Source organism: Strongylocentrotus purpuratus, unplaced genomic scaffold (genome assembly GCF_000002235.5).
Source record: "Strongylocentrotus purpuratus isolate Spur 01 unplaced genomic scaffold, Spur_5.0 spur5_scaffold_10, whole genome shotgun sequence".
Classification (NCBI taxonomy): domain Eukaryota; kingdom Metazoa; phylum Echinodermata; class Echinoidea; order Camarodonta; family Strongylocentrotidae; genus Strongylocentrotus; species Strongylocentrotus purpuratus.
Window position 1 is genome coordinate 18365766 of NW_022145595.1, and position 25432 is coordinate 18391197.

The window sequence follows — 25432 nt, forward strand, 5'->3', positions numbered from 1 at the left end:
TGATCTTCTCCACACCCCACCCACCCCATCCCCTTCTCCCTCTCTCTCTCTCTCCCTCTCTCTATCTCTCTCTCTCTCTCTTTCTCTCCTTCTTTCTTGTCTCTATTCCTCTGTCTTTATTGGTCTCTCACTCTCTCTTTGACTCTATTATTCTCTTGTCCTCTATTTCTACATACCATGCCTCTATTTCTCTTGACATGTGTGTGTTGGTGTGTGTTTGTGTGTGTGCGTGTGTGTGTGTGTGTGTGTGTGCGTATGTGTGTGTGTATATATCCGTACGAGCTGATTAATTTGTCTTCTTTTAAACTCCATTTAATACCGTTCTACTTTTTCAATTTTCCTCATGAATTGGCTAAAACAATACTTACTACCGCCTTCACTATATGTCTCCCCATTTCTTTGTTTTCGTTCCGTGCTTTTCCTCTCATTCTCTCTACGATATTCCAGCCTTGTCACTAAAATCTACTACTAATTGCTTTCATATTAATGTTGATGCAGGTCAACAATAACGGTGTCATCTCGTTCTTGGAAAGAGTTTCTCAATATACCCCTTATCCGTTTCCACTCGCTGACGGCCGACGACTTTTGACTCCATTCTGGGCTGATGTTGACACGCGTAATGGCGGAACTTTATCCTATCGACAAGTCTTACGATTCACCCAAAACGACGGCATATTCCTCGAAGCTGATGAAGTGATAAGAGCATCATTTGTTGACATGAGAGACTTTGTGTCGTCATGGATGTACATCGCGACCTGGGACAGCGTAGCTTTCTTTGGTGCTTTTGATACCTCCATCGTAAGTAAATTGGCTTGATCGATAGTTCGCCGCTGAACCTATTTATCATCTGTCGCCACTGTATTATGGATTTCGGGTTCTTTCTCGTGTTATGGCGATGTGATAACAAAAGAACCGACGAAATTCTACGAGAATAAAACATAGTCGGCATTTCTTATAGAATCTTGCATTAACTTAAGGACATTGGCCTTTTTGAAAGACCCGTCAGCGAATTTGCATACATGATAAAAGGATAACAGCAGATATCAGACCCAAGTGCAAACCTCTTAGAAATAAAACTGAACAAACATGCGACAATTTGTAAACACTACTTGACTGATTATGCATTTTAGTCCGTTAAACAATCCATGTTTTCGCCTTTTTTCACTTTAATTGGTACGTCTTTATCTATCACTGAAATTACTAAAAGTTGAGAGTCATTTAATTCACCATCCTGCCGTGTTATCCGTTTTGTGTCATCAAATATTATACAAATAGTGAATGGCCATGAGTGCAATGGTACAAGATTTTGCACGAGGTGAAAGATAAGAGACGCTATATTCAACGAGGCGCAGCCGAGTTGAATACAGCATCTCATCTTTCACCGAATGCAAAATCTTGTTCCATTGCACGAATAAAGGCAATTCACTATTTGTTTTATACAACACCTTGTATGTTAATAGGCTTAAAAACAGTATTGGGGGCCTAAATCTCAACGATTTTTTTTTTAATTCATGAAATTGCCGATAGTGAGCGCGCACTATTAAGCAGGCAGCAAACCATGCGCATACCATGCGCCGCGCGTACAAAGATATATGTTTATTTTGATGCGGAGTGCAATGTCGATTGATTATTTGGTACCATTGCACGGCGACGTCACTTACCTCACCATATATTGTGTACATCGTTAGTGACGTCAGCGTGCAATGTTGCGAAAGGATCAAACGAAATTACACGACTGGAGAATGATGCCGTTCGGCAGTACTTATGGCGAATGTCATGTGATCAATAATTGACCAATTAGGTTGGTTGGAGGATTGTTGGTCACATGATATCCAATAGATGTTATATTGCACGGGCGTGCATTTTTGGTTATATGCAGACTGCGTACCTCTCTGCCGTGCGCGTATCCCTGCGTGTATCTGACGCGAAGGCAATCTGAATGTAATCGAGAAGGCTTGACTCCAACTTTAATTTAATTTTGATATAAGGAGTAAAGCATAATTTGTTGATTAACGTTCTGTTAGATCTTTTTCGTTGTTGTTTAAAAAAAATAATGAATGTTTTTCATTCGTGTAATAGTGCGAATATATTCGTTGAAAGATTAGCGTTAATTCTATTCAACTCATGAAAATATTCGCACTCTCGTTCCATTATGGAACATCTGGATGAAAATGATATACTTGTAAAGTATCAACATGGTTTCCGCAGAAAGCATTCTACCGAATCCCAACTCATCACTACGGTGGAAAAACTATCCAGATAACAACCATCAAACAGACGTAATGATTTTGGACTTCTCCAAGGCCTTCGACAAGGTTGCTCATCAACGGCTTTTAAGTAAGCTGAAATACTACAGAATTCGTGATGTGACCCTAAGCTGGATATCAACTTGGTTAACTACCATGATGCAACGACTGGTTGTTGATGGAGAGGCTTCAACGTCGGTTCATGTCACATCAGGAGTGCCTCAGGACACTTTTCTAGGTCCTCTTATGTTCCTCTTATTAATAAATGATATTGGTGCCGAGGTCGATTCTATCATCAAATTATTTGCGGACGATTGCCTTTTGATGCGGAGAATAGCATCTGTAGATGACACGATAAAACTTCAATCAGATATGGACAGACTCTTGGAGTGGGCTGATCGTTGGCAAATGCAATTCAACGCCAAAAAAATGCTACTCAATGCGAATTCACAGAAAGAGGCATCCCATAATGCACACGTATACTATGAGGGGAGATGATCTTCTAGGTGTGGCCAGCAAAGCATATCTTGGAATCGAGCTACATGAGCGTCTAAGTTGGAAATCGCACGTAGATGCGGTCACAAACAAGGCCTCGAGTACCCTTTGATTCATTCGGAGGAATCTTGGAAGACAATGTCCAAGAGAAGTGAAAAAACTGGCATACTCTCTCGTACGGTCCCAGCTAGAGTATGCTTCGGTAGTATGGGACCCCAACAAGCGGAATCAGATAGACCAACTAGAGTAGGTCCTAACACGTGCATTTCGTTTCATTTGTGGAAACTACCAGCGTGATGCAAGTTTAACATCCATGCGAGAACAACTTAATCTCCCAAAACTTGAAGAAAGAAAAAAACGGGCATGTTTGTCAATGTTCTAGAAGATAGCAATTAAACGAAATTGCAATACCAATACCGGATTACAGAGGCAGCGAACTACAAGGAGGAGTCAACAACAACAATATATGAGAATAGGCTCTTCGATGGACACTTTCAAATTTAGTTATTTCCCCAGGACACATAAGGTCTGGGACGAGCTACCTCAAATCATCGTTGAACTGCCTTCTTTGGAGCAGTTCAAGGTGGCTATTGAAACAATTTAGTTCCCTTTTCAGGAACTAGTGTACCGCATAGAGCTGTATATAACAACTCTATGCTTTACCCTCATCTAGATGCTGAACAGGCGTTGGTGAGTATCACCATAAAAGTAGAAGTAGAAGTATTGAACTCATAACCATTCATTATTTGTATAATATTATATCAAGATATAGATTTTGATAATGTTGATATCTACTTCAGAGGAATTCCTTTCAAGCTGTGATGGTGACAGATGGCGGACACTCCTTCGCCATCTTTAATTACGGTGATATCAACTGGACAACAGGAGCTGCCAGTGGTGGTAATCGTGATAAAGGTGTTGGTGGTATCCCAGCTCAGGTAAATCATTATGACGTTTGGTTTATACCTCCTTCTTCTTATAAACGAGGAACACGATTGTGTTTATGATAACGAGCTCATGTATTACAGTATCCCCCCCCCCCCCCATTTCTATGAAATAATACATCAGTCATACCCCTAAATTGACTCCTAGGCATCATTTGGTGTAATGTAATTTGGTCAGTTTGGTGTCGGTTGTGACTCTGGTATCATGGTCTAAATTTCCTTTCCATGATTTTGTTTTTAGTTTAGTCGGGAATGCAAAAGGCTGACGTGAACTGTGCAGTCACAAAGATTAAAGGGTGATGCTTCGGTGCAAGTAATGATGCACTGCTGGAAAATAAGACCCGTTCATATGCTATGCTGGATGTATCGATAACAGGGATTAAACAAACACTTTATAATCGTTACCTTAAAAAGAGAACATAATCAAAAATCAAAGCTAGTGTAGATTTTGATCGATAACGTAAAATCGAATTCTAAATCCGTTTGGTCTGTTTCCAACCATACAAAGAAAAGCAGTTTCGCAGTACCTTAGAGTCAGTCAAATTTGTCAAATTTGTTTCTCGCCAACTAATAGATAGAAAAAACCACTCTGACGACTTTCTCTCTTTCTCTTAGTTTTGTTAGGGGGAACAAACACTGAAAAGGGCAATATGACATGGAATGAGACAAGTTACATTAGTTCGGAAGTATTGCTTCAAATGTCACATTTTTGCCTCTTAGGTTGGATTCAACGCTGGTGACGGAGTGACCTTTTACAGTGTCCCTGGATCTCAAACAGCAGCCGTCGCCGATATCGAAACGACATCGAATATCGGTGTACCTGGAAGATGGGTGTTCAGGACAGACAACTCCAAAATCGAAGGACTAGAATGTACAACCTCCGGTGTGTAAACAATCATTAACATTCCTGCGATTTCTGACGAAATTATCATCATCATCATAACTGTCCTTTTACAAGGGGCTATTTACTTTCTGGTCATGATGACACTCCTTCTCTCCTCTTCTTCTTGTCTCGAGCACACTCTCCCATTTGAACCAACATTACTGCTTTCTTTCTTCACCATTTCTTTCCAAGAAATCTTCGGTCTTACTTTGCCCCTTGTGTCATCCTCTTCCATATCCCACGCTCTTTTCACACGTTCATCGTTCTCTTTCCTCAACTCACGATCGATTCATCTCAATCGATTCCTCTTTACCACTTCCACCTCAGTTTATCCCAGATCCAGCCATTCCATGTACTCATTTGTGTTTTTGCTATCGGATCGCTTCACACCAAACATCAATAAAGCTAGATATCGTTCCTTTGTTTCTTTTTATATCAACACGTTATATTCCCTTTGATATATTCATTGTGATAATAATAAAATTGGTGAAAATGAACTACTTTGCTTCGGTCAATTAGAAGATATCTAAAAAAATTATATTTGTAGTCATCTCTTGATTTATAATTAAAAAACCTGATCGAATGACAAGGTATTGTGTAGGGGGGTCGTAGGCAAGAGAGTGTGTATGGTTCGTATGTGGGTGCTACGTGTGTGTCCCCCTCTCTTCTCTCTCTCTCTCTCTTTCTCTCTCACTCTCTACCCGTATGAACTTAAAGTGACTCGGTAACATTGTTGACGGTTGATGAAAAAACTGCGCTATTATTGTATGAAATGTTACTTTTTTATATTCCTTCTACCGTACTTACCTCTAATATGCAAGAAAAGCCTAAAAAGCCTCCCAACTTTGACTTTTTTAAACTGTTTTCCATGAGAAAAAAAACAGGCTTTTTAAAATCTTCCAACACTTAAATGTTTCGAATTGTATATAGGGCGAATTCACTGCTTTTTGACGATGCACATTCACCTTAACATTTAAATGAATTAAAATAATGTAGAAGGGAGAATTCTGAAATCGATCAGATCAGTTTTCCCCAATTTGTATCATTAATAATGGTCTGTTTTCACTTAAACTTCCAGATTATCTTTAAATGTACATCTAGCACTGAAGTCACTACCTAAGAACCATTTTCTCTCATCTGAACAATATTACCAAGTCCCTTTAAGTACACTGAGGAGCATAATTTTAGTGTGCCACGCCCTCGTTCATACCATTTCGTTAACCAGAGGTTGGTTTTCCTCCTGACAGGTGACATTTCCTTGTTCCCATTGGTTGGTTCAATGTTTGGTGGAACTCAGGTTCTCATCAACGGACCGTGCTTTAATTCAACCAACCTGATTATCTGTGATTTCGACGGATTCGAGACTTCTGGAAGACTTTTGGAAGACGAGGTCGCCCTTTGCGTTTCGCCGACTTTCTACAAAGTTGGACAGATTACCCTGCGCGTATCTCTAGACGACGGACTCACGTTTGATTTCACAGGATTGTTCACAATTAGTAAGTTCATATGAATAGCATATTTTGTATAAAGCTATAACATGTTCACATTAAAGGTAATACAAAGTTTTGGGAAAATTTGAAAATTGGGTGGATAGTGATTCTTTACAATTTTGATATATTTGGATGCCCCTGTGGATGTATTGTATAAAAAAATTAGCCCCTGAAACACTTCTGTTTTCGAGAAAAAATGAATATAAAAATGTACCGGTGCTCCCGGTAATTTTTGATAAATTTCAAATAGCGCCAATGGCCGTACAATCGTAGCTGCGACCATGAAAATCTCAGAATATGTAGTTGGGATATATAATTTTCTAACGGGAATAGCTAATCGGTCGATTTCAGTCAAGAAACATTGTTTCATAGCTAAATTAATATCTTGACCTTGAGTGGGAGCTATACAACATAAAGAGTTTATTATTTATAATTTCATAACTTTAAACTCGAATTCAACCGCGACAACGATCAATGTATACTGTAGGAACGCATATGCTTCTAATATGTTAATTTGAACCAAATGACCCCATACCAAAACTTTGTAATACCTTTAAGCTGTCATCACTCATCAGGTCAGAATCGTTGGCTTATGCTATAACTATGCATTACAAGAAATCTTGCCGAAATTCTTAAAAATGATAGTTCATGAAGAAATAAATGATACGTTCATGATGTTCTAAATCTTATTCCAACCAATAAACAACTGTTCATGGCTATTAATTTTGCTTGCTTCTTCATTTGTTGGCATCGGTTCTAGGACACCTACCCCTGGACATACACCCCATGATAACCAACCCCAGTAAACAACCCCCTAGGATGACTGCCCCCGGGACAAATACCCCTGGACAACTACCCTCAGACAACCACCCCTAGGACAAATACTCCCGGACATCTACCCAGGGACGACAACCCCCTAGGGCGACTACCCCCGGGACAACTACCCCTTAATAGACAACTACCCCTAGGACAAATACTCCAGGACAATTACGCCCTAGGACAACTACCCTCCGGGCAACTATTCCCGGACATCTACCCCAGACTGGGGTAGTTGTCCCGGTGCGGTAGTCGTCCTAGAGGGCTGTTGCCCTAGGATAAGTTGTCCTAGGAGAAAGTTGTCACAGGGGGTAGGTGTTCGGATACGGTTGACATCATCTTTCTCGAATAATGCCTAAATATTCATATTCAAGGGCTAAAACATAAACATATAACTTCAGTGCTTTGATAGGAGGTTGAGACTAGAGAGTTACTTGAGCATAAGTCTGAAAGATTAAACAGATTGCCGCGTTATCATGTTTTCGTACCTTGATATCATGCACAACATTGCCGTATGTACAAGTTCGTCAACATCCCATTGAAACGAGGGTTGATTGCAAATATAGTCGTTTCAAAGAATTGCCGACGAACTTGTATTTACGAATATATCGTGAAACGATGCCTAGAATATCTATACAATGACCTTTTCCCCCTACAGTCAGTGTCGAGGACGTTCCTGACGGTGTATTTTCCTCAGTAACGGAAAGCAACCAAAAAGAATCCGACTTCGAGATCACGTGGAACACAGATGCCCTCGAAAGCGTGGACGAAGTTGACGTCGTTGTCTACGGCTACCGAGAGGACGATTACGTGGAGTTTAGTGGACCGTTGGTCATAGTCGCACAGGGAGTTGACTATCGTGTCGGTTACCACAGCGTTTCAGGGTTACTAGACCCTCAAATACACTTCGACGTCGGTGTTATTGGCGTCATTGAATCTAATGGTCAAGGGGAGAAGTAAGAATTAAACCCAATTTGATATCTTTTCCTTAAAATCCAGTTTGAGTTTATTTATCATTCTTGATGATTCAAATAACGGGCATTGATTATATTCAACGTCGGCACTATTTATCTATCTTTAGACGATTATTTTGACTTTAAAATTATTTTTGAACTGATTCATTGATTAAAAAACATACATTCTAAGTAGCAACCGACGGCTGAAACAAAAATTGAATATCAAAGTATTGAAAATTACATTAAAGGTAATACAAATTGTTGAGAAATTTTGGCTGGATAGTGAATCTTTACAATTTCAATATATTTGGATGAGCATATTGAAATCATATGCGATCCTTCAATATTCAGTGATCGTTGTCGCGGTTGGAATCCAGTCTAAAAAGATGACATTGTAAATAATTAAAGGTAATACAAATTTTGGGGAAATTCTAAAAAAAAATGGGTGGATAGTGATTCGTTACACTTATGATATAATTGGATGCCCCTGTTGATGTATTATGAGCACCGGTGCTTCCAGTAAATTGTACGGCCGTAGGCGCTACTTTAAATTTGACAAAATCTCCCGGGAGCACCGGTAAATTTTTATATTGAATTTATCTCGAAAGCAGAAGAGTTTTAGGGGCTAAATTTTCCAGTGTTTTATAATACATCAACAGGGGCATCCAATTATATCATAAGTGTAACGAATCACTATCCACCCATTTTTTTCAGAATTTCCCCAAACTTTGTATTACCTTTAATTATTTACAATGTCATCTTTTTAGACTGGATTCCAACCGCGACAACGATCACTAAATATTGTAGGATCGCATATGTTTTCAATATGCTCATTTCAACCAATTCAATGACCCCATACCAAAAGTTTGTATTACCTTTAAACAATTGATATTGGATAAATAAAATACGGTAATATGAACAGTAATATATAAAGTAGGAATAACATTACGAACACACAAACCAACAACGAAATGGAAAAAGACAGGGAAATGAAAAAGTAAGACAAGACAAAGCTTGAAATATAAGAAAATGGACAAAAAACATGCTTGGATAAATATTGCAATTTCCAATAACAACATAATTTTAACCAATGATGAGATATTTTAATTGGAATGCATAATTAGTGCATTTTAACATTGTTTGCATCACCTTCTGATGGTGCCTTGTTTGACGTTTAAAAAACGCTACCAATTGAATTACGTCTATATCATCCATTGGCATCGGCTGAAAAAGAGAGAATTACATAAATGCATACAATCGTTTTGATTATATTCCGAATTCACAAAAAAATCTACAAAGAAATTTTAAATACCTTAATAATGATAATAATAATATGGATATTTATATAGCGCCGGTATCCGCCAGGCTCTGACGCTCATGGCGCTGTACATACATGTATTACTATCACAAAAATATAACATTCTTAACTAAAATAAAGTAAACTAAAACAACACAAATTATTACGCTACATTGACATGATTAAATAGCACTTTTCTTGAGTAAAGACTGGTTAAAACATCAAAGAAAATCCGATATAGTATCTGTATATCTTTGCTGGAAGGTTGCCTGGATTTTACAATCAATCATTCGGGAATCGCACACACACTGCACTGTATGGTATCTGCGCTCACACAAAGAAACTTGTTATACGTAAACCAAAGGGGATCTCAGCAAAATGTATTTATTCGGCCCGTTACCTGGGACAACGGGAATCTTTCTCACAAACTATTGACCGTTAGGCGGGCATGGCTATAATCACGACTCCAATTTCGACCAATCAGATTATTCGATTTTTTTTCAAAAATTAAAAAGAAGCGCTCCTGGGGGTTATATGCAACGTCCCTTAAGCCTATATTAATTATGTATAGCGATGCCTCTCATAACATACAGCATATCTATGCTATCACTCCGAGAAAACAAACTTTAATATCACATCAAGGATATTGCAATCCATCATTTTCCGTGTGATCTCGTTTTGACCAATCGTGTTGCAGGATTCTTGGTAATTGGGATATAAGTAGTTATAATGATGCTGAAGCGGATCCTAATCAAATGATTGGTTGAGAGCGTACACGTGACAAGGCATATATTGTGCATAACATGACCGGCCATTAATTAATACTTATGACCGGTCATTAGCAAATAATGTATTAAAACAGCATTTTATCAAAGAAATAAAACATCATCTTAAAAACAAATAATACACATCATTTTGTTCGGGCATTAGTATAATTACCCACACTCGGTACCTTCGAAACAGTTCAAACAGCCTCGGCTATCGCATCGGGCGTGCTAGACTGTTCCAAAGGTACCTTGTGTGAGTAATTTTTACTAATGCCCTCGCTGCTGTGTACTATTTGTACAATATTTCCTTGGTTCCCTAATCGTTATTTTCTCGGGTTCTTCTAGTTCTAACCGGGCTGCCCTCTGGAGCAAGGTCCATGTTCTACAGTGGCACAACGGCGATGACGTAATAAATTGGTGCAATGATTGGACTGAAAGAGAATTTGGGTCTATTTTTTCCTTTCTGTCCGTCACGCACCCTTGCCCATGTACACTTGACCAGGCCCAAATCGACATAGGGAGATTTAGTCCGCATCCGCTGTGTGATATTGGCATCTCGTCGCCTAGCAACTGCATCCATAAACCTGGGGCGTTACACTGCGTACAAGCAAACACACCGAGGTATATATTTAATTATTAATGTGGAAGAGCTAGCTTTTCCATACTCTATTGGCATGATTAGTAATAACCATTACGAATCCACTTACAACTCTTATAAAGCACTTCACCAATTACAACTTGACCGACCGAAGCGCTTAAAGTATTATTAACCTGGATTCAATTACAGTCCTGCATGTCAATGTGCACACACTCCACTTCATTTGGGAGCATTCCAGCCAGACGTATTTTTTAGGAAACCCACATGCTAATAATAAACTGATTTCACTTGTTATATATGACATTAATAGTTTTTGTACCATTTTCATTTCTTAGTATATTAATCTTTTCATACAATAAAATACAGTATTATCTATATAAGGCTTTCAAGTGGTACAGTGAATCGGTGTATTCCATTTTTCTGGCGCAGTACCCGGATGACTGACCAATATTGTTTTTGTATTGCTCAGTCATCCGAGAATTTCATCTACCGATATCTAACACACAAAAGTCATATTTACCGAGGTAAGCCCCAAAAAATAATTTCGCTAGTCAGCCTGATAAAGATGACAATAATAATATTATATGGCGTTGTTTCGTCTGAAACAAGAATATATTGCTCTCGCTATGACAATATTGGACTCGTCTCCGACTCGTTCAACATTGTCATAGCTCGAGCAATATATTCATCTATTATCATATACTTATTATCTATATAAGGGTTTCAAGTTGTACAATAAATCAGTGTATTCAATTCCTTAGCGCAGTACCCGGATTACTGACCAATATTGTTCTCGTATTGCTCAGTCATCCGGGAACTTCAACTAACAATACCGATAACACACACACAAACAAAATCCATATTTACCCAGGTAAGTCAGGTTTAGTTTTTTTCGCTAGTCAGCTTGATATATATAATACTAATAATATGTTATGGCTTTGTTTTCGTGTGATACGAGAATATATTGCTCTCGCTATGACCATATTGGACTCGTCTCAGACTCGTTCAATATTAGGGACTTTTATATTTACACGACGAGAGCGTGGACTGCCGCGTGTGACATTGAGTTAATGCACTGGGCTGTGCCCGGTAGTGCCTTACAAGGACGTCACGTTACACTAAAATGATGTCACACGTTGGGGTCCATGTTCTCGTCGTGTAAATCTAAAAGTCCCTATTGTCAAAGTTCGAGCAATATATTCTTGTATCACTCTCCAAGCCATCCAATATTTTATAAGTATGACATGTCCTTATCAAAATGTTAGAAATGAACAAGGTATGTACAGATTTTAAGATGGATATCCTGCATGGGGGAAAGTAAATGTCAACTTCTGCTTTGTTTGTTTTTTCAGCTCACTAGGAGGGGGACAGGAGTGTTGCTATGGTGATGATGGAATGATCATTAATATCGTTGATAGTCTGGGAGGGGGCTTCAACCATCGTTACCACCATGGTGGCGTCACCCCATATGGGGCACCTAAGAAGGTATGATCATTTTTGTATGAATATGCATTTGGTGTGACTCTATGTCAAACAGGAAGAGGAAGAAAGGGAGAGAGTTATACAAAGCGACGTAGAGAACAATTCAACCACACACACCCACCGACGCACACGCACACACACACACACACACGCACACACACAAACATAGGCAGTATTATTTCTGCTCGGAGTTTGAGATAACAAGCAAAAATCTAACAAATATTGATCCTCCGTGCAAGAATAAATTGTTTTATAAATTCCCGCCCTCCAGTAATGATTTTTTTTGTTTTACTTTAACCCTAATCCCATTGGGGGGGGGGCTTTTAGCCCCCCCCCCCCCTGTCGTTTTTTTCGCCATGCATCTAGACCGATTACAATTTCACGTTGAAACTTCATGACTTTTTTCTCTCAAGTTTCCTGCATATTTTGATATATAATACACTCCGGTCGGACATGTAGAACTGATTTTAGAGGTCGATAATCGCTTGACCGTCACAAAAAACTGCAGATTTTGTACACGTTTCTATGTGATTCATACATCCAATGCCATGTAAACCCAGATCTGTTATAATTGTTACATTGAATTATAATTATTATTAGGTGGGCTGTATCTAATACAGACCACCTTATAATTTTGTTAAAATTGCCTTTATTATTTATTTTTCTTATTTCGACCCACTTTTTTGTGTGCAAGATAATTTGAAAAGTGGCTCAATCAAATATCTTAAAATTTGGTACACATATGTATAGGCATATGAACAAGGCACAGCAAAGTTTTCAACCTTGACCTTGATTGATGACGTCATCTAGGCGCCATTTTGTGAAATTTTCTGAAAATTTACTCATGATCATATTTTCATAACGGTAATTCATTTCTCATTCATATTTATCATGATCAAGGTCAATATGTGTCCGGTCAATTTCAGGTCAAAAAACGCGCGCGTCCGCGTACGTCCGCGCGTCAGTGCGCGCGCAAATTTTTTTAGGTCATTTTAAGCATTTTATAAAAAATCGCGCGTACGTGCATGCGCGCGCGTTTTCGCGCGTAACACCATTACAAAACATAGAATCGCCATTTTTTTTTCTTTCATGATATTTCTTATATTTTTTCAAGGAATTTGATACCATTTTTAACTTTTTATGACCATTAATAACAAGATGAGCGTCAATTCAAGATAAATGTCAGTGCGCGCGAGCTCGTTTAATACATAACATATATGGGCAAAAACATAGCCTATACAAAATCCATTAAAGCTCTTTGGAATGAACCGTGACCTTCAATTTTTTTTCATATTTAGATAGAATATGAGTCAGAGATATGATTCCATGTCTCATTTGGCCATTAGGTGTTTCGTGACATCATCATAATGGCCTTGGAACTCAAAATACGAATTTGCATATTATGACGTCAGCATATTTATGGAAAATCGATTGTATCTCTGTAAATATTGACCAATTTTCTTCCAAATTTCGATATGATGTAGCTAAAATAATTCTCTACAAGCTTAATAATCACCAATTTTCATTTTGACAAAGGCCTCATGCCGTATTTTAGCGATTAAAGGAGGCATGTCAATTTTTCACATTTTGCGTGTATTCTCTATGGGACATGACTTTTTCTCAAAACTGGATTCTACATTCCCGTCTTTCACGAGCAATATCTCCGTCGTTTTAGTTTCGTTTTTGCTGAGCTTTTAGTATGTTGTAGCTGAGACAATAAGCTATCATAAGTGCCCTTTTTTTCGACCAGATGCCGGGATCATGCTCATATTTTACTTGCAAAGTGGGATTTGAGAATTCCATTTTTTGTTTACGTGTAATCGCTATGGGAAATGTTTTGGTATATCGGTAACGCATTTGACTTCCTACCTCGAGATCCCTGGTTCGAGTCCGGGCGTCTCCAAGAATTTTTTTCTTCCCTTTTTTTTTCTTTTTGGCCTTTCACTGTACCATCTCCTTTGACTATTAAAACACGTAGAATCGCAAATGTACTAAACACCCCTCTTTACTTTATTATTACACTATTTTCACTTGATCCATTACTTTTTGCGTGTAATCCCTATGGGAGATGACTTTTTCTCAAATCTAGATTCTATACATTCATGTCTTTTGCGAGCAATAACGCCGTTATTTCTGCTTGAATTGTGTTAGTTTTTTATTATGTCGTAGCTGAGATTATATGCTATCTTAATCATCCCTCATTTTTTCAATAAGATGTCAAGATCACGCTCATGATCATCCACAATATCATCATGATCATCATCATTATCATCATGATCATCATGATTATAATGATGATAATCATCATCGACATCATCATGATCATCATTATTATCATCATCATCATCATCATGACCATCATCATCATCATCATCAATTTCGTTCACATCATGAATCTACATGACCTTGTCTTTTTAGCAGTATCTCGCTTATTTTTGCTCTATTTTGTCTCAAATTTTAGTTGACCAGCCCACCTATACTTGTTCCAAACAAGTATTATGTCTAGTTATTTTTTTGTTTTTAGTTTATTTCAAACACTTCAGAGACAAATTCTTCTAAAATAAACAAAAACAAAAACAAATCATAACAATAAAATACATGAGAATAAAAACAATGAAATACAAAAGAAATAAAGAAATATCCTGATTCTCGAGCTATATTTTGCATAATTTATGCAAATTACTGATATATATATATTACCAAAAAACATGGATATGAATGAACTACATTATTTGAAAGTATTTTTACAGAAAACCTGAATAAATGCTGTCATTTCTCCTGATTTCAAAAGATAATCCCAATTTTTTACCAAAATTCGTCAAAAATTTGCATATTCAAAATTTGAATAAACTATAAATAAAAAATAAAAGTCTTTTTTTTTTTTTTTTTAAACATTTTTATTCTACCCTACTTGTTTTACGACTGTGCCAATTTTCAAGTCAATTGGTACATTATTTGCCGAGATCCGAGGGGGAGCCAAAAAGCCCCCCCCCCCCCCCCCCCCCAATGGACTCAAGTGATCAAAATAACCCAATATTCGTCAAAACATGTGCATCCATAAATTGTGCCGATGCGTAAAGAGAAAGAGAGAAAGCATGAGTAATTACGTCATAAAGAGATAATTTTAAAAAGGCAGAAAATAAAGAAGAAAGTGCGCAGGGAAAAGGTAAGACGTAATAAAGAAAGCAAGTGAAGGCAGAAAAGGAAAGCACAAAACAGAGGACCTGAATTAACAGGTCAGTGAAGTGGGAAGAAAACATACAGAGGGAGAGAGAAAGAAAAAAAAAGAAGAATAGAGAGAAGAGGGAAAGAGAGAAAAAGTGAAGATATAAGACAAACGTTTAGAACGGGGAAATTAATGAAAAATGACATTGAGTCCATCCGTCTGCAAGCAGCCCAGCCGATAATGATTTGTTCTCCCCGGAGCTTACGATGAACATCTTTACTAAAATAGCATCTAACAGCTCCATAAACATTAAACATATATCATAAATAAGTATAAATAATATATAAATGTTAAAAATTACCTATATTTCCCGTGGAAATAATACATTGCGAGAGTGGTCGCGTATCTTAAATCAAAGTTCCCGATGCAGCTGTCCTCCCTTTTGGTAATTCTTGCACAATTCACTTGCTTAGAAAGTCGATGCCTTGACCACTATACCACGGAGACGGGTCAGTGGCTTCGACGACGACAGATTCAATTCACCGACAGATTAACGAATTTTCAACCTTCTTTAAATAAATTCCAGTGTTGGGGGCAGGTGAGTTTCGAGCGATTAGAATCCGCATGCCTCAGCTGGATCAAAGCAAATGCTTTGAGATACATGTATAAGTTTGAATAATTGTTAAGAAATATAAACCAATGCAACAACTTTGAAAACTCCACGAGAGTTGCCAAAGCTGTTGCATAGGTATGATGCGAAAGAAAATGAGAAAATGGTTCATCATTTTATTGTTAGAAATCGTCTTTCAGACAATCGAGCAAAACTATAGGTCGACAAGGAAATCGACCAAATATCAGACAGCGATCAACTTCGTTGATCATTTCTACCTAATCGACAAATCAATACATCTGAATGAGTGATTGTAAGTTAATCTTTCTTATCGACTATGGTTTATAGTTGTTTATTATATATGTAACATGAAAGCTGGGCATCAGCTTTAATAAACACGTTCATGTTATAACCATTTTGTTGTTTTTATTTCCCGCTAAACTCGTTCGTTATTGTTTGAACGTTATAAATGTTATTACATGACTCCATCTATTCAGGTACCATATATGTCGCACTACTTCGTCGACATCTTGCCCTGGACCTACTGCTGTACTTACGGTGGACCAGATGAGTGCACAAATTTTGCTCGCCGACGGCCTTCTCAAACTTGCAACAACTACGTTCCGCCTGCTCTAGGTATTTTTTTTTGTGCATCAGTTTTATCGATCTCCGCATAACCACGATGAGATTTCTTCAACCATTCAACAGTTAGACATACTCATTGGAGCATTTTTGGAAATATATTTGTGTGTTACCATAAAAGTTTGTTCACATAAGACGCGGTAAACATCTGCAAAAAGGGCTCATGTTTATTCCATTACAAACAACTTAAACGTAAACCTTAACACGTAAACCTTAACGCATTAATTACCTGTGTCATAAAGGGTAAATAGTTAATAAGGAAGTTAGGGCAGCGTCGAGTTCACATTTTGTTCTTGAAGAAGAAGTAATGATGAACTGTACCACTCAACTTTCAGTGACAGATCTGCTTTGGTTGAATGATTAACATTTTAAAATGAAAATAAAAAAGATCATAATAAATGGTTTAGTATTGTATGATAAGAACCCCCTCCCACCCCCCCCCCTCCCCACCACCACCACAAAAACAGACACGCACACACCATGCACCATACACCATACACCATGCTTAAGAGCATGAAAGTAATATTATGTTTAGTGAATTTCAATAGATTCTTGCTCAAGAAATCATCCCTGACAACCTCACAAAACCTCTTCCCCCTTCAATAACTACATTTTCTCCTTTTCTCCTCTCTCTTTCTCCCATCCCCTCCATTTATTCCTCCCTCCCCCTCCCTTTGTCACAACACAGCATTGGGTAGTGGCGATCCACATATTTCAACTCTTGACTCGACCACGTACACTTTCAACGGCCACGGTGAATTTACTCTGCTGAACGCACTGAATGACATCTTCATCTTACAAGCAAGAGCGGCTCCTCTCGTTGGTAAAACACATATTCCATTTATTGTTTTAGTTAGTCTTCAGTTTTAATACATGTACTTGTCACGTCGATGTCATTCCAATTTTACTTCCGTCTGCAATTTTAGTAAGACACAATAACATTTTAATTCCTGATAGACTTTTACGGATTTATTGACAGCATTTCAAAAACAAAAATTAGGTAATTCAGGGCTCTTGAAATTGACCAGAGCTTCTTAAAAGCTATTTTTTAAAGCATACATGGAAAGTGCATGTAAAAACTTCGGGATTTAATGTTTTAACCTTTAGAGGTTCTTTAAATAACAACATTCAAGGTTTTGCTTGAGAACCCTGTACATAAGTTCCTCGAAAAAAAAACTATTTTGGGTTCTAAATATGAGACATATAGGAACCCTATTGCTTTTATTTTGAACCGAATTTGGTTTAAAGTATTGCATCCATTAGTTGAACAGATGTTCATATCATTTTTTTTTACTGTATCTTCCATTGCAGGAACGTCTGATGCAACGGTGTTTGTTGCCATGGCAGTACGATTTGGTGATAGTGATGTCATTCATGTTCAAACCAATGAACGCAGGGTTCTTGATGTTTATGTCCGACTAGCCGGGGATGGACAAAACTTCACAAGGATTGAATTCGATCAGGCTTCTCGATGGTCATATTCAGGTATCAGAAGTTATAAACACAATGTTATTCTATATTGCTTACATTGCTTGGAGCATATCACGTCTATCAAATAAACCTCTTTTTTTTGGTTTATGTCATGCGGTAAGAATTATGTTAATTCAGATATGAATCCTACAAATTTGTACCCTCTTCTTCCTACCAAGAAGATCCTGAGAAAGCAGTTCATTTTCTGTAGGGGATACGTGACCAAGAGATCGATGTCAGTTCAACAGTTGAAAGACTTAATTTATTCAAGTAACTTGGTAATGAGGAATATCACACCACTGAAAATTAAGATGTATCTTCGAACTAAGAATCTCCAAGCTTTAGGAATATTTTTTTCAATCACAGACCACTGAGCAATCTCACAATGTGCAGAACTATAATGTTCTGGATCCTTAAATCTGTTTTTACTCTAATATTTTGCTTTAAATACCAATTATTTTACGATAAGCTAGTCAATACCAGGCATAGTTCTTTTGTGTCCATCATTTTGCTTCTATTCGCTTTTCTAGGGGTCTCGGTAACCGGTCGCAACATTACCTCAGATGGAATCATTGTATCTTTTGACGGAGGGGTAGGGCTAAATATAAAAGCATTCGAAGGAGCAATGAGCATTTTTCTCGTAGCTCCAGACTCCTTCCGGGGTCTGACGCAAGGGTTGATGGGAACGTGGAATGGTAATGCCAGTGACGATTTCCTAACTCCTCAGGGATCTATCCTCTCACCTGATCTGACTACTGAGCAGTTGCACTACCAGTTTGGACTATTATGTAATATCAAATTCATTGCTTCCAAACATTTTCCTCTCACTATATGTTAATATTGTTTATAATTATCTTTTCTTCATTATATTTTGGATTGCTATTAACAATAATGATCATGCATCTAAACAGTTTAAGACACAGTTTAAGTGTTTAGCTGGGACGTCTGAAAGTTATTCGTTTATAGTCTTCATTGCCCGTCCTAGATAGGATTGTAACAGAGAGCAAGCAAATGTGAGGGTACTAAGTATATAGTTCAGTTCTGGTCTTGTGATTACATTTTGAAAGTAATCATCTAGAAGTTATTTGGAAAGGTTGCTTATGAAGTATAGAGGTAATAGCGTCCACTATAATTATACAAACTTCACATGCACTGCACTCCAAAATTGGCATTTGGGACTACACATATATATTTCACAATATTGTTTGCTTTAACTTTTCATTAATTCAGATTCAGATTCAGATTCAGATTAATTTTATTGGTCCATTAGCAATCCTTTTCGAGTGTGTCCGTTTTTATTAAACGTATGATACTGTTAAAAATGACCATTAAAACAAAGGTTAAAACAGCTCACAAATTATTTCATCACCTCGTTTTGAAACGCTTGCTTGGATTTGTCTCATAAAAGAAGTTGGCCACAACAAATGGTGTTGAGTGCAGGGGTCACGGGCACAGAACTGTAAAATACGTAGAACGCTCATCCCCATTCGCAATGCACAGATCGACATGCGGTCGTTGAATGTGCTGGGAGATTCGCATTGAGTACACACGCCGCCATTTTGCTAAGTCCTCGATCTTGTCAGCTCATAAATTTAAACAATTTCAGCCTGGCCTGTCGTTGACAAAAAAAAAGCGGCTAACACAACAAGATGACTAACGAAGAGGGCGGATGTCACATACGAGCGCTGGCAACATTTTTCAAACCACTATGAGCCTTCTACGTATATTTACAGTTCTTTGGTCACGGACCACTTGCTTCATCTGGCATGTAGTTCCATTATGTGAATAAGTAAGTTCCGACAAAAGTATGCAACCAATTCAAGCCAGTTTAAACGATTGGTATATTCATTAGCCGCTTACCATAAAGCCTCCTGACCGGAGCGAGTGAGGACTAGCGAGAGCGGCCGAAGTGCAATTGAAACTCGCTATGTTGCCCTTCTCCAACGTAAATAGACACGACACGCAGCGCGATTACAATGTTATAAGACATACAAATAATTTGCACTTTCTCTGTACTTTTGCCGGAACAAGGAAAGTGCATATTATTTGTATGTATTTTAATTGTTGAGAGATTAGCAACCTATGGTCACAACCTCAAAATGTAGCGTGCTCGGCGGCCGGGCGGCGAGTTTTTAACCAATTTCGCCTGGGAATCGAGCGGAGGTCGCCTGGAAACTGCTTCTTTTAGGGCATCGCTCCGCCAAAAATACACTCGGTGCCCGGGCGTTCACCGCCCGTCCACCGACCTAATCGAACGTTCGCCGTCGAGCGATTCAGGTCAAAGGCTGCAGAGCGGTTGCCTCCCGAACGCCGGTGAGAGATCAGTCAGTCACTGGGCTGCGAGTTCAAAATCGGTCGGCAGCCTTTGACCTAGCGGCTTTTGGTGCCCCGCCGATCACCGGCCGCCCGCCGGGCAATTTCTTAAAAATAAGCCGGTGGCTGATGGGAGACCGCTCGGGGATCGGTGGGTCATTCGTCGATCACTGCCAGGACGCCGCCCGTACCCCGATTTCGCCCAGTTTTTGTCTTCCTTAAAAATCGCTGGGCGATGCCTTAATTCTAGCGGCGACCGAGCAGGCTACAAATCGGTCGGTCGCCGCTCTGATTTGTGACCATTGCTTAATTCCCGGGAACTCCAATGCTGGAAAGAAACGCTTTTTTTTTTAAACTTCACTTTTTCATTCAAAAATGCTTATTTGTTCTATGCACGTGAGCCAGATGGAGCGGATGATACAACGTTTCTATATCTAAGAGAAATCGGCCTTCTCCTTATTACTAGGGGGTGCAAAACCATCCCCTCCAAAATTATTAGATGATTAATTAGATATCCTCCATAGCGTATGTGCTTCCGATTTTGAACACGCATGTTTGTCTTAGAATAATAATTGTCTGCATTCTTGGTCATTCCCTTTTACTTCAACACAGGGGAAATCGGTGCCGCAAAATCAGTGTTCTATTACGAACCGGGCAAGGACCACGAATTTCATACCAACCGCCATTACATTCCTGTCTTTGAGCCTGTCGCCAACCCTTCTGTAGACCAGAGCCTTGTGGTAGAAGTCTGCGGTACGAACCCGTTCTGTATCTTCGACTACCAGACAACGGGGTCGCAGAGTTTTGCACAGAATACCGTGAAGTCCCTCGTGCAGTATCAGCAGGCAGTTGACAACAGAGCATCGTTCGGTAAATTACAATTTCGTACCAGTTGCTCATAAAACCTCATTTTATTGCACCAATCACATTCTTCCATGCATTACGACAGAGCCTCTAGGTACAGACGCAACTTCTTGACGCAAGGTTATCACAACCTACTGCAAGATTGCCAGTTGCGCATGAGGCGTCATATCGTTCTCGTCATTACCTGCTCTAACCATCCTTAACCAAGAAAAGAAACGGCCATTTATCAGTAATTCGAAGCAGGGTTTAAACTACTGTAAACAATATTATTTTTCTGAATTCCGCGATTTGCATATTTTCTCAAATTTATCAACGCGCGAAAATATTGCCACCTGATCTTTCAGGAGCGCGAAATTATCAGCATAACATTATGTGCTTGCGCTCTTTCTATCGCCGACGCCATTTGCATGTCCATACTCACTGAGCATTCTACACAGCGCGCGCGTATTAGTGTGTAGCAGCGATTGCACTTGCACCGGTGATTCTACTTTCTGCGATAGCAAGTGGGGAAGTTCTTATTTTTCAAAAGTCTTTCACTCGTTTGTAGCCCTTGTGTGTGTATACTTTCGTGTACTGAGTCTGTGAGTGTGTATGTGTTGGCGTGAGTGAGTTTGTGAATACGTCATGCCTATTCATTGTGTCTTTTTTGCGAAAGCAACGGCTCGGGAAAATGTTGTTTAGCCTGTCATTTCCAAAAATATATGTACGCGAAATATCAGCTTATACAAATAATATTTTTGTTATGATTTCACTCTCACAAAGCATGTCAAAGATCGCACCAATCAATAACGATGTCTTCCGTCAGCAAAATAAAATTAAGTGTGCAACTACACATAGCAGCATTACGAGGACCCCACAAAATATCTGAGTGAATTATCGGTCGGTTGTTTCGCCGCTAAATATGTTCTCACGAATTGGGCCCCCTCCCCTGCCGCCGGCTGGATCCGCCCCTGGTATGAGGTCCATCACGTTTACCGTTACCGGATAGACCTTATGCATTGTAAGAGTGTGTGCAACGGGCTTTACTAATTTACCACCATTCAATACACACTCACTCGCTGGGCAAACCAATTGATACGGTTTGTTTCCTCATGTGCAACTCGCCTTATATCTATTGCTCATAATTACCGATGTCATAGATTATTCTGTTTAAGGTAATATATTTACGCGAGTGAATAACGCCTCGTATTGCTGGCTGCACACGAAGCGGTAATGCCCTTGGATCACTTATAGATAAATGCACAGGACAGACCCGGACTCGATTATATTGCACAGACGCGTCGTTTTCAGCTCGGGTTTGACTCAGCGTTGATGGAGCCCTAGTTTTGAGGAAATATTTGACTGTATCCCTTGTTCAGTTTTTAAGTTGTTTTTTTTTTTATCTCGATCATATGCAAATTTTGTTGATATGCCTAATGACAAGCTTGTACCTTTATTCACTTCGTTCATATTTTGTTTTTATTATCTTATCTTAAGTGAGTTGCCCAAGTCTTCCCGCCCCTGCTAAAGGAAGAGCCATCGTGGCGACCTACAAGGCAGGGGGCGTGGCCAGATTCGTGTGCGATGCCAGCTTCGAACTGAGTCATGTGGTCAACTTAACCTGCCAATCAAATGGTACTTGGAGTCATGGCGATATCCCGACATGCATGGGTGATGCATCCGGGCAGACAAAGACTACGCCCTCTAGGACAGGGACGCCACTTGGTAAGAATTTAGTCTTACCTATTAAAGGACATAGATGTGCAATTTGCGATTAGCAAATGCTGTTGTATCTGTCAGCCTCCCCCTCCCCATCCCTCTCCCCCATCCAATAGAAAAAGGGTGTTTGCAGTTGTTTGTTTGGCGAAATATTAATGTAGCGTAGCTAATAAGATGTTAGGGTATAAAATATGTTTTCAGTTAAACAATTTGAAGTCACACTATTGAGGACTTTAAACATCATTACACTGATATGGAATTTCGTGCCAGGTTTCAAAGTCTCCAACAGCAGGAATTCATGCACTGAAGTAACATAATATTTAATTGAGGCTTTATTTTTTAGAATAGTTCTTCCTGCTCTATGTTGGAGCTGTTGTAAATAATTTAAATATCTTTATAATATAAAGACTGCCATAGTATGTTCCCATAATAATAATGAGGAGGTAGAATAACATTTTTTGTATGTTAGTTTGAAATTTTTAGTTTCTTCAATTTAGTTATACATTAAATAATGGGGTTTGTTTTTCCTTATACCGTCTTACAGATAAAATACAAATTTTAGAACTTCTTAAGTTCTTCTTGCTTAACTGTACTTAGTGTATCTATGCATCAAGTTTTTTAGTCAAGAATTAGGTAAATAATTTCCTCTTCCTCTACAGTTCTTTCGAGGCCTGCGATCATCGGAATATATGGGGGAACGGTGATTCCGATCGGTGTGATCGTGCTAGTCGTCATTTTGATCTGCAGACCAAAGAAACGTCCACCGTCGAGCAGGTATGCAACATTTGTTTGTTGGCGCCAAAGAAACAAAAAAAGCACTGTCAGCATAATAGCAATGACCTTCAAAATAGCGCTCACCTTCAAAAAAGCAACTGCCGACAATTTGTATACCATAATGTACATCCAATATAAACCATATTGGGATCACGTATTACGTGTAATTTTCGCATGTGTTAATAATTGATTGACAGGGCTATTGACATTGATTTAGGTTAACTGTCAAGAAATCTTTGCTATCATGGGATTTCAGCTATACCTACATTTGTGTGTCCTTGTACAGGGCGTCTCAAAGGTGCTCCGACATTTGTGGATGTGTCATGGTATAGTGGTTCATTAACTTGTCATGTCTCTCAATCCAAAGGTTGAGAGCTCGAATCATAACCAGGCCGTAACGTCCTATAGCAACAAATAGAAACCTGAAAGGTGTCCGGTTGGATCAACCGGTTGAATCTTTGTTGTTTGCTTAGCCCTGTAGACACATCGTCAGTGTATCAAGCTTTATATCAAATCAGAATAATATTTTCCTTAAAGTATAGGGTATAGCGTTAAGTTTAGGTTGTTGGGTCCGCAAAGGATGCAAATGGTCACCCTGAACAAGTTTTGTACAATTGTGGCGAGCTTCATTCGACCACATCACATAATTATTTAACATTGTCCTGTTTGTTCGTATACTTCATCTTCATTAACTTTTTCTTACATCCTCAAACTTCTTATCGCTCTTACCTTTTGTCTTTTATTAGAAAGGTGAACCCTTCAACAGACCAGGCTGAAGTTCAGGAAAACCCTAAGAACGGCCAGTAAGTCCTTTGAGATATACAGCTGAATACTGGTGTCATACAACAAATGGCATTGTGAATGGTTGATTAATGATCATTATTTTATGATAGTTCTAGAAATGATAACAATGATTAAAATGATGAAATTAATAACGATAATGATAACAATAATACAAATAATGATAATAAATGTAATAATAAATAATAATAATGATAACGTTAATAAAGATGGAATTTAAAATTGCACATAGACAGGAAAGTCTCTCAATGCGCTTATCTCTAAATCTAACACGGAAATGGGTTTATGGGACTACACGCACATTCGTCTTGACTGTTTGGTCCAAACACCCTGGCTATTACTAGTCATCTGCTGAATACAGGGGCACTTTAAGAGCAATCATGTCCAGGTGACATTTCTACTTGGCTAATCTTCTAGGTTGACATAAAGAGTATTAGGAAGCTTAAACATTAATCTTCATCTTAACCGGAAATCTGAAATCTCATTAAACTTGACATAAAAGTTGAACAAAATCGATTATTCCTTAACATAAAATCTTTACTAATAATTTTTTTTCTTTGTAATTCATTTTCCTTTTTTCTTCAAATTTGAATAGTTAAGATAAGCAATGTCATGAAAGATATTCATTATTTCTTCCTAAATGAAACTGTACCATGTGGAATGTTGAAAGCGTATGCAGGCGTTATATCTTAATGATACACACCATACAAGAGTGGCACAATTAAATTATTAGTGGTCCTTTTTATTTGTCTCTCTTCCCCTCTCTTTCTCTGCAGTGCTTAGTCTTGGCAATAAACTTCAAAAAAGACGAGTGGATCGACGCGTGAAGCTACTGGTTTATTTTAATCTCTGCAAACGCACGCGTGTATGGGCAGATAACTCTTTCGATGCTTTGTATTGGGCTCTCTTTACTTTTCATGATTTGTATTTCATTCTCTTTTTCCAATTCCAGAAATCGTTTTGTTGCTATTGATTTAGAGCATACACAATGTATTATACACCTCTTTTTAGTATGTTGAATAAACCTAGTCATCTATGTGGTCGAAATTGGAGTCGTGATTTTAGCCATGCCCGCAAAATTCAGGCAAATTTCTAGCGAAGATTAACAGACAGTGTCTCA

The 25432-nt window shown here is 38.5% G+C and overlaps 2 protein-coding genes across 2 annotated transcripts; both read left to right on the plus strand.

Annotated features, from left to right (window-relative positions):
- The first annotated feature begins 486 nt into the window (after nucleotides 1-486).
- On the plus strand, nucleotides 487-4576 carry LOC105443815 (sushi, nidogen and EGF-like domain-containing protein 1). The gene is made up of 3 exons (XM_030979134.1): nucleotides 487-798; nucleotides 3542-3679; nucleotides 4406-4576. The coding sequence occupies exons 1-3, from the start codon at nucleotides 487-489 to the stop codon at nucleotides 4574-4576; spliced, it is 621 nt and encodes a 206-aa protein (XP_030834994.1).
- A 1271-nt stretch (nucleotides 4577-5847) lies between these two features.
- LOC105443817 (sushi domain-containing protein 2-like) lies at nucleotides 5848-25199 on the plus strand. Its single transcript, XM_030979135.1, has 12 exons — nucleotides 5848-6064; nucleotides 7533-7830; nucleotides 11845-11977; nucleotides 16248-16386; nucleotides 17081-17215; nucleotides 17704-17877; nucleotides 18393-18650; nucleotides 20788-21045; nucleotides 22516-22743; nucleotides 23397-23511; nucleotides 24258-24314; nucleotides 25089-25199. The coding sequence occupies exons 1-12, from the start codon at nucleotides 5848-5850 to the stop codon at nucleotides 25093-25095; spliced, it is 2019 nt and encodes a 672-aa protein (XP_030834995.1). The 3' UTR covers nucleotides 25096-25199.
- Nucleotides 25200-25432: the final 233 nt, after the last annotated feature.